The sequence below is a fragment of the Etheostoma spectabile genome, chromosome 24, assembly GCF_008692095.1.
Source record: "Etheostoma spectabile isolate EspeVRDwgs_2016 chromosome 24, UIUC_Espe_1.0, whole genome shotgun sequence".
Classification (NCBI taxonomy): domain Eukaryota; kingdom Metazoa; phylum Chordata; class Actinopteri; order Perciformes; family Percidae; genus Etheostoma; species Etheostoma spectabile.
The window spans coordinates 495689-505957 of NC_045756.1; the positions used below are offsets into that span (position 1 = coordinate 495689).

General features: G+C 44.8%; 1 protein-coding gene across 1 annotated transcript in view; it reads left to right on the forward strand.

Annotated features, from left to right (window-relative positions):
- The window catches only part of LOC116674175 (receptor-type tyrosine-protein phosphatase-like N), a 36540-nt gene that overhangs the window by 13301 nt on the left and 12970 nt on the right, over positions 1-10269 (forward strand). Inside the window, 12 exon segments of the mRNA XM_032506708.1 lie at positions 2-446; positions 1260-1469; positions 3332-3366; positions 3867-4063; positions 5116-5181; positions 5183-5200; positions 5453-5532; positions 5716-5780; positions 6429-6632; positions 8128-8388; positions 9527-9674; positions 9800-9873. Coding sequence (XP_032362599.1) covers positions 2-446; positions 1260-1469; positions 3332-3366; positions 3867-4063; positions 5116-5181; positions 5183-5200; positions 5453-5532; positions 5716-5780; positions 6429-6632; positions 8128-8388; positions 9527-9674; positions 9800-9873 — 1803 coding nt within the window.

Here is a 10269-nt window from a genome sequence, read left to right on the forward strand (position 1 = left end):
ACAGTACGGCTACCAGGACGAGGAGGAGCGCTCGCTCAACTCTCTGGACGATGACCCGGCCTTCCCGCGGCTCACCGCCCCCGCTCGCTCCAGGTCTCGGGGAAACCCTTTGGACAGGGACAGACAGCTCCTTCAGGACCTGCTGTCCTTTTACCTCACCTCCCCTTCCTCTTCCTCCTCCTCCTCCTCCTCCTCTTCCTCCTCCCCTGTGCAGTCCCTGTCCCGCCACCGAGGGGCGGTAGCAGCAGCTGCAGGGTTTCCCTCTTCGCTGTCCTCCTCGTCTTCCTCTTTCTTCCCGGAGCTGGACTTCCCGCTGGACTACGGCGAGGACTACGTTTCCCAGGTGGCTCAGCTCAGCAAGCAGCAGCAGGAGCAGGAGCAGCAGCAGGAGCAGGAGAAGAAGAAGAAGAAGCAGGAAGAGTATGACGCGCTGTCTGGACTGGATGGTGAGACAGGAGAGGAAATAAAGATACACAGACAGAAAGAAAGAAAGATAACATTTAACACGGGGGAAAACTTCCTTTAAAGTTAACATTTTGACAGAATTTGCTAGAAAATACGTTAAATTTACATTTGGACAGTTACATTGACTCTGTGCTTATTATAAATGAATGTATTTGTAATTTAATATTTCAATTTTCTGCTGCTTTATTCTTCTACTCCACTTTAAAATACTGTACTTTTTACTCCACTACAGTAGTTCAATACCTTTAGTTACTTTGCAAATTCAGATTAAGAATGCAAATTTATAATCAACATATTAATGATGATCTTATTATATCAAGAAAACTCTATTGATACCCAGTAAAATATAAAGTTATATATAAAAAAATCAATTTAAAGTAGATCCACGTTTACCAGCTGCAACATCAAAGTGATGCGCATATTAACACAGTAATATGACATTATTCTGGAATAAACCATTCTGCAAATTAAGTATGTTCAATAATGTATGTACAGTACATATTGATGCTAATGATAAAGCAGGATGTTAACTAGTAGCAGAGTAGTGTTGCTACTTTTACTTAAATAAAAGATCTGAGTGCTTCTCCCACTGCATGTTAAATTAACATTAAATGTTTCTTTATTTTCTAACATAAAAATAACAAGAAGTGTAGTTTTGCCTCACACCAAAAGATAAAACATGTTCAATAGTTTTTTTAAATGGAGTGGGACAAAGCCTCTGAAAGGTGGAGGTGATGAAACAGGAAGCCACGCTCCAGTAAAGGCTCCGGTCTGGGTTTCTGTGTGTCCCTCAGAGAGCTCCCTGCAGAGACTGGCTCTGCTGCTGGACCACTACGGCCTGGACCTGAAGGACCTGTCCCCCGAGCAGAAAGACGACCTGAAGGACCTGTCCCCCGAGCAGAAAGACGACCTGAAGGACCTGTCCCCCGAGCAGAAAGACGACCTGCCGGCCGCCGTCAAGCAGCTGCAGCTGGACGGCTCCTACGCCCTCAGACCGACCAAAGCGTGTGGAGGTGTGTGTGTGTGTTTGTGTGTGTGTGTTGTTGTGTTCGTGCGTATGTGTGTTCAGGTGTGGTGTCTTTCTTTCTGTATGTGTGTGTTATGAGGGTATGTATGTATGTTGTCTTTCATTTCGTGGTGGTGTTTGGTTCTGTCTTTATTTTTATGGGTGATTTGTGCCTTGTGCTCGCTGTGTATCATATGTTGGTTGTGTGTTGTATGTGCTATGTGTCCTTATTTATGTGTGTTGTGTGTGTGGTTGTCGTGTAGGGTAGTGCTACTTTCTTACAGTGTTGTGTGTGTCTGTCTGCATATGGCTTTCTTTCTGTGTGTGCGTGTGTATGTCTGTACTTCTCTTTGTGTGTGTGTGTATGTATGTATGTTTATTTATGTGATGTGTGGGAGTGTATGTATGTCTTTCTTTCGGTGTGTGTGTGTGTGTATGTGCTGTCTGTATGTAGTCTTTTCTGTGTGTGTGTGTGTCTGTAGGTCTTATTTCGGGTGAGGGTGTGTGTGTGTGTGTATGTGTGTTCGTTACTTGTGTGTGTGTGTGGTCTGCGTGTGTCGGGTGTGCTGTTTTTTTAGTGAAAAGGTGTGATGTCGTTAGTGTGTGTGTACCGTTGTATGTGTACTGTTGTGTTCCTACGTGTCTGTTATTGGTGTGTCGTGTGTGTCTGTGTCGTACCTATGATTCTTTGTGTGTGGTGTGTGATAATGATGTGTCTTACGATGTGCTGTTGGGTGTGTGTGTTGAAGTGCTTTTGTTAGTGTGTGTGTGTTGTCTTTATTTATTTCTGTGTGTGTGTGTTGTATGTGGTTTTAATGTGGGGTGTGTGTCGTGTGTGTGTGTGTATGAGTGGTCTGTGTGCTCTGTCTGTATGTGGGTGTGTGTCGTGTGTGTGTGCTGTTCGTCTGTCTGTCGTATGTCGTCTGTGTGTGTGTGTGTGTGGTCGTCGTTCGTCGGTTGTGTGTGTGTGTCTGTCTTTCTTTCTGTGGTGTGTGTGTGTGTGTGTGTGTGTGTGTGTGTGTGTGTGTGTGTGTGTCTGTCTTTCTTTCGGTGGTGTGACAATTTCATTCATTTGTTTCTTTGCAACCTGTTCTGATTTTTACTGTTTTCTATGTTCACTCTTTCTATTGAATAATGTGATTTTACTCATTTTGTTAAGCACTTTGGACCCTGCTGCTTGCTGTGAAGTGCTGTATAAATACATTTTGATTGATTGATTGATTGATTGATTGATTGATTGATTGATTGATTGCTTGATTGATTGATTGATCAGTCGCTTTTTACCGCTGCGGGGAAAACTTAGAAAAACCAGATCCAGGACTTAGAATCAGCCGTTCTGTCTGTCGGATGGATCTGATTATGGGACAAAGGTTTTGGGACATGTTATACAAACACGTCTTAGATTATAATACAGACTTTTACTGGGTTGTCACAATGAGATCTGGATCTTCATTCATTCATTCATTTGTTCATGTTTATCATACATGAAAGTTAAAAAAGTAACATTACATTACGATGTAAACGGGCCTGACTCGGTTTAAAAAAAGGTTTTTTAAGCAGGTTCCAGTTCTGCAGAAACATAAAACGTGGTTACAGCACGTCGGGACACATTTGTACAGGACATCGATATAGAAAGACAAATTTAGACAGTTACATAAGGACAAAGACATTTATACAAGACATCAGCTGGAATAGACAGACACGGACATCTTAAACTGAGAAACACTGATAGAAACCAAAGGGTTAGGCTTCAACTGGATGCTAGTCTTAGAAAACAAACCTCTAGGGTTAAAGATTACGTCCAAATACACACTAGAATAACTTGTCTTGCATTCTTTATCATTTTCTTTTCCTCTTCAGAGGAATTTGGGAAGAGTTCGGCCACAGGAAAGAAGGTGAGTGTGTTACTTTAGTTTTTCATTGTCTTACAAATAAGAAAAAGATATGTCTTCTTCCCTCCAACGGTGCAATACTGTTATACTGTTATATATAATACCTCAAAGGTCACTGGAATCCGTGCAATGCCATTTCATTACTGTGCAATATTTATTTATTAATTTGTTAACATTTATCTACTTTTACACAATGTGTGTTCAAAGCTATTTTACATATATATAAACACAGTGTCAGTACTTTGCACCAGCACCCCCGCCCCCCCTTCTCTCTTTTCTCTGCACTACCAACACTTTATATCTTTGATATTCTTTTCTATTTTATATTATATTCTTATATATTTTGGTGTCAACACTGTAAAGGTGTTGCTTCAGTCTCGTTGCCCAGGTACTGTGTACTTGTGTATAATGACAATAAAGGCTTTCTATTCTATTCTATTCTAAAAAGTAAAATATAAAAAGAAGTATTTGATTTCAATATATTCTTTATCTTCATCCGTCAGGTCACGGAGGGTTCGATGGCGTATAAGACGACCGCCCCCGAGGCTCCGCCCCCCACAAACAAGCCCCCCGACCCTGGCAGAGCCCCGAAGAAAGACTCGACCCCCCCCGCCGCGGCAGCCAATCAGGACGGTCCGAGGACGGGTGGAGGGGGGGCGGCCCAGGCCGAGGAGTACGGCTACATCGTCACCAATCAGAGGTACCAGACGCTCACAGCCTCCACCAATCACAGGGCTCGATGGGTGGGAGTGAAAGGGGGTTCAAGTTGTGGAGGTTTTTCTGTTGTCTTCAGCATGTGAGGCTTGTGTGGTCGTGTGGGTTGGTGTTGGCGTTGCTGGGTGTGTGGGTGTTAGTGTGTGTGTCGTGTGTGTGTGTGTGTGTGTGTGTGTGTGATGGGTGGTGTGTGTGTGTGTGGAAGCACGGAAGCGAACAAATTGGGAAAGAAATGAGTTCGAAGAGATAAGAAAACAATGTAAGGGAGGAGAGAAACAGGAAGATTGCATGAACGGAAAGGAATGAGAAGATAATGGTGGGAAATTAGAAAAGAGGGAGCAAGGTTAAGGGATGGGGGGTCACAGATGTTAGATAGGAAGCAAGGAAAGGGAGGAGGAAACAACAAAGAGAGAAGTAGGAAAGGACGGGCAGAAGAGAAACAAATAACATTTAGATGAAGAGGAGGACCAGAAGAAGACAGGCTCAGTGATGGTGGAGAAACTCTAGAACAGTCTTTAAAATAAAAGTAGAGTAAGAAATAAAATAAAATAAATCACTAGAACGTCTCTGTACTGGCCAATACGATGAGAGCATGCTCGTGTGTGTACGTTTGTTTACGTGTGTGTGTGTGTGTGAGTGGGTGTGTGTGTGTGTGTGTGTGTGTCGTGTCGGTAATGTGTAGTGCGGCGTATGTGCGTCGTGTTTTCGCGTGTGTGGTGTATGTGTTGTCGACAGCTGTGTCTTGCGTGTGGCGTGTATGTGTCGTGCTGCATCGGTAGCTGTGTAGTGTGTTCGGGAGGGTATGTGTGTGCTTGTGGGTGTGTGGGGTGTGTGTTTACGTGTGGGTGTATTGTGTGTGTGTACATGTGTGTTTGACGTGTGTGTGTGTTTAAGCGTGTATGTGTACACATGTGTGGGGTGTAAGGGTGTGTACGTGTGTGTCTGTGTATGTACATTGTTATGTGTTGTGTGTGTGTACATGTGTCTTTAGTGGGTGTGTGTGTGTGTGTGTGTGTGTGTGTGTGTTTTGTGCGGCAGCCCCCTTGGTCTGAACGACGGGGTGCGAGTGCTGCAGTGCTATGGAGAGGACCGTCTCTCAACCGACATCCGTCATCAACATCAGGTAGGAGATGGGGCACAACAGCAGTCACTGAAACCCCCCACAAAACACAAATCACACAACACACACACACACACACACACACACCCCGACCTTTGACCTAAAAGGAATCCGCACAAGACCAGTTGTGTCTGTCTGTAATTCTTTATTTAAGGCTCTGAAGTGTACTGTTGCTTGAGTAAATGTACTTAGTTACTTGGCAGCGCTGTGTGTGACCCCCGTCTGGATCTGCTCTTGTGTTCTGGTCCTCTGCAGCGTTGTGGGACCCGCGATCACCTTCAGGATCAGACCCAACGCCAAGAACCTGACGGCTGCAGATGTGGCCGAGAAAGCTGGTACGTCACCTCAGTAGTACTACTACTACTACTACTACTACTACTACTACTACTACTACCACTACTACTACTACAACTACTACCACAGTACATGGCTTCAAATACTCTCACCCAGAGACAGAGCTGCTGCATGCATACTTTCGTGTGTTTTCTAGGTGTTATTTTAACGTTTTAATCCTGCAGTTGCAGAGAAGAACTTCCTGGAGTCTGAGACGGGCCTGAAGGTGCTGCAGGGCGGCGTGGGAGAGGTGGGTGCTCTGGGGTGTGACGCCTGAGAGGCAAAACGAAGGGCAGCAGAGAGGGTTTCATGGGGAAAGGTGGAGGAGCTGAGAGGCAAAACGAAGGGCAGCAGAGAGGGTTTCATGGGGAAAGGTGGAGGAGCTGAGAGGCAAAACGAAGGGCAGCAGAGAGGGTTTCATGGGGAAAGGTGGAGGAGCTGAGAGGGATGAAGACAAAATGAGATCAAGTTATGATGGGATGAATGGAAGGATAGAGCATAATGTGGAGGAAAGGATAGCGAAGACTCTTTACATGACTAAAAGTAGTAATAGTACTGAATAAAAATACTTTGTTACAAGTCAAATTCCTTAAAGTACAAACTAATCCTAGCATCCAAATATACTTATGTTACCAGAAGTAAAAGTACTCATTCTGCAGAATAATGTGTGTGTTTGTCACCTAAATGTTGCAGCTGGTAAAGGTGGAGCTCATTTAATGACTTTATATACTGCTTGGTTGCCCCCCCGAAAAAAGCTCCAACTTTAATGTCTGTCAGATACCACACACACACACACACACACCGAGAGAGCGCCTCACATGCCTTCCCGGTCCCTGCTGAGATGAACGTGTCTGTCTCCGTCTGTCTCCGTCCGTCTGTCCTTCTCTCCGTGCCGCAGAGGAATGATGGGAAGTCGTTGCCCCTGGCGACCCGCGTCCAGCCGAGCGGCTCCCGCGCCACGCTGGTTGCCATGGCGTGCATCGGCAGCGTCCTGGTGGCGGCCGTCACCGTCGCCTGCCTGCGACACCACGCCCACCGCCTGGCAGCCAAGAAGCTGGGTCTGGGACCGGAGGGGGGCACCTTCAACCACCAGGAGTACCAGGTGGGCAGAGAACTTCAAAAAACTACAAATATGTCTTCAGGTCTAAACAAGGGAAACGTGGCAAAGACACAACTGTAAGCCACAGCAACATCTTGTAATATAGAGAACAGTTATATATTATATTATATTATATTATGAAACCAACGAGTTAACATACAACTTGTTAAAAAAGCATAAAAGACAATCAGTCATTTGACTGCACTACTGACTACAAAAACTACAAATATGTCTTCAGATCTACACAAGGGAAATGTGTAGTCACACAACTGTAAGCCACAGCAACGTCATATAATATATATATTATATTATATTATATTATGAAACTGACGAGTTACATACAACTTGTTAAAAAAGCATAAAAGACAATCAGTCATTTGATGTGTTAGTTTAGGTTTATTAAGCAATAAATAAAATGTTGTCATGCACACAAGGTTACAGTCGATAATAGTAGAGCTGCAAATTACCATTATTTTCATCCTCAAATAATCTCTGGGTTATTTTCTGGATGGATAGATGAGTTGTTCGGTCTCAAAAATGTTAGAAAATGGTGAAAAATGTGGATCAGTGTTTCCCAAAAAGCCCAAGAAGACGTCCTCAAATGTCTCGTTTTGTCCAGAAATCAAAGATATTCAATCTACTGTCCCAGAGGAGAGAAGAAACTAGAAGATATTCACATTTAACAAGATGACATCACAGAAGTTTTACTTTTTCTTTCATGAAAAATGACTCAAACTTATTAATGGATTATTAAAATAGTTGGAGATTAGATAATGCTTTATTTATCCCACAGAGGGGAAATTCCTTTTTTACAGCAGCATTTATAATAATAAGAGCAAAAAACAAACAAGTAAACACACAAGAAAAACAGTATATGTACATCTACAAACTAAAGTGGCGTCAAATTAAGGTTTTGTAAAGGAAAGTGCGGTTGCCATAGTACAAAAAAAACACTATTGCAGTGTAAGTAAGTGACGTTAAAATTAAAATGAATATGTAATCAAAGTAACAAAGCAAAAGCAGGTAACCGTAATATAAGTTATATTCACCTGTCGCCATAAATGATATTGAAAAAGTAAGAACTTGTAATGGAAAAAATATAAATACGGATGAGTGTGTGGATTAAATGAAAAACAGGAAGATAAACTACAACATTATTTAGGTGGTGCAGGTAATAGTTTGATAGCCAAAGCTGCAGCAAACATGATAAAAAAACATAAGAAACATAGGAAAATCTAAGAAAATGTAAGAAAAGTTATCAACCGCATCATATTAAATGGACTTAAATCTATTCATGCACATAAAAGGCAGCTTTATCTGTAGAGCACATTTCAGCAACAGGGCGATTCAAAGTGCTTTACACAAAATCAGTTAAAAAAACAACAACAAAACCCAGATAAAAACATGTGAATAAACAGTTAAAAATAAGAACATTCATACGAATAAAAGAGCACTTTAAGGTGATGAAGCAGTGATGCATGCACACCTGGCTCACCAGGACCTGTGTCGCCAGCACATGGCGTCCAAAGGCGCCTTCGGGCGTCTGGAAGCCGCCGCCCTCGGCGCCGTGGGGGGAGCGAGCGGAGGAGGAGGAGGAGGAGGAGGAGGAGGAGGAGGAGCCGACTCGAGGGTGAGCAGCGTGTCGTCCCAGTTCAGCGACGGAGCCCAGCCCAGCCCCAGCTCCCACAGCAGCACGCCGTCCTGGTGCGAGGAGCCGGCCCAGGCCAACATGGACATCTCCACCGGACACATGATACTGGTCAGTCCCGCACCCTGGGACCCTGGGACCCTGGGACCCTGGGACCCTGGGACCCTGGAGCCCTGGGACCCTGGGACCCTGGGACCCTGGGACCCTGGAGCCCTGGAGCCCTGGGACCCTGGAGCCCTGGAGCCCTGGAGTCCTGGGACCCTGGGACCCTGGGGCCCTGGGGCCCTGGGGCCCTGGGGCCCTGGGACCCTGGGACCCTGGGACCCTGGGACCCTGGGACACACATATATTATCATCATAATAATTATAATTATAATAATAATAATAATAATAATGTATCCTTTATTAGGGGAAATTATAATTTAGACTGTTATTATTACACACAGACCTGAACTACACCTGCACGTCCACATAGAAAGACACTAGCAGGGACTCTAACACACCTGCATGTCCACATGGAAAGACACTAGCAGGGACTCTAACACACCTGCACGTCCACATGGAAAGACACTAGCAGGGACCTAACACACCTGCACTGCCACAGAAGGACACAGCAGGGACTCTAACACACCTGCACGTCCCCATAGAAAGACACTAGCAGGACTCTACTCACCTGCACGTCCACATAGAAAACACCAGGACTCTAACTCCACCTGCACGTCCCACATAGAAAGACACTAGCAGGGCTCTAACTCACCTGCGTCCACATAGAAAGACACTAGCAGGGACTCTAACCCCTGCACGTCCACTAGAAAGACACTAGCAGGGACTCTAACACACCTGCACGTCCACATAGAAAGACACTAGCAGGGACTCTAACACACCTGCACGTCCACATAGAAAGACACTAGCAGGGACTCTAACACACCAATATATTCACAACAACACACACAATCAACACAAATGTTCACTTTAACCCTTGTGTTGTCTTCTCTTTGACCATGAAAACGTTTTTTTACCTTATCTCAACGTTTTTGTTGCTTTTTACAACGTTTTTTTATGAAGTTTTTGTTTTGTTTTTTTCATCCATTTTGCTGCTTTTTCCAACATTTTTGACACGTATTTCGATTTCCTTTATTTCGGATATTAAAAAAAAAACTTTGAAAACGGGTCAAACTTGACCCAAAGACAACGTGAGGGTTGGAGAAGGAGATGGAGGAAGCATTTGACTGTGACTAATGTCCCCCAGGCCTACATGGAGGACCACCTGAGGAACAAGGACCGCCTGCTGAAGGAGTGGGAGGCTCTGTGCTCCTACCAGGCCGAGCCCAGCACCGTCTCCGTGGCCCAGAGCGACCCCAACGCCAAGAAGAACCGCTGCCCCGACTCCGTCCCCTGTGAGTCTGCAGACACACAGCACGTCTCGCCATGATGCACGAGAAACATCCAGAATGTCAATATATTCATGAATGAGAAGGTCAAAGCTGATGTTGAGGAGTTAAAGGTGCCTGTTGTCCTTCAGATGACCACTCGAGGGTGAAGCTGAAGGCGGAGGTCAACCCCTCCCGCTCCGACTACATCAACGCCAGCACCATAGTAAGCTCGTTACCGTCACACGCACCAGACACTGTGAACCAACGGCACGCCGGGAAAACACGAAATAATAGAGCAACACCAAATGTGCAGCGTCAGATTTAGGGTTCTTCATATTTTAGACCAAGGCAAGCGAAAGGGACGAGAGTGTCGCACAGACAACCAGCGATGTGTGCTGTCTGAAAGTTATTATCCCGTAAAATCATATCAATCAAAGCATAGAGAAGTCTGCAGGGCTGTGGTCAAGGCCACCTTAGTCTAGTCCTGGACCAGGTCAAGACCAGGACTAGTCGAGTCCAAGTCAAGACCGAGTCCAAAGAAGTTTGAGTCCAAGACAAGAACGAGTCCAAGACAAGACAGAGTCCAAAGAGGTTAGAGTCCAAGACAAGACCGAGTCCA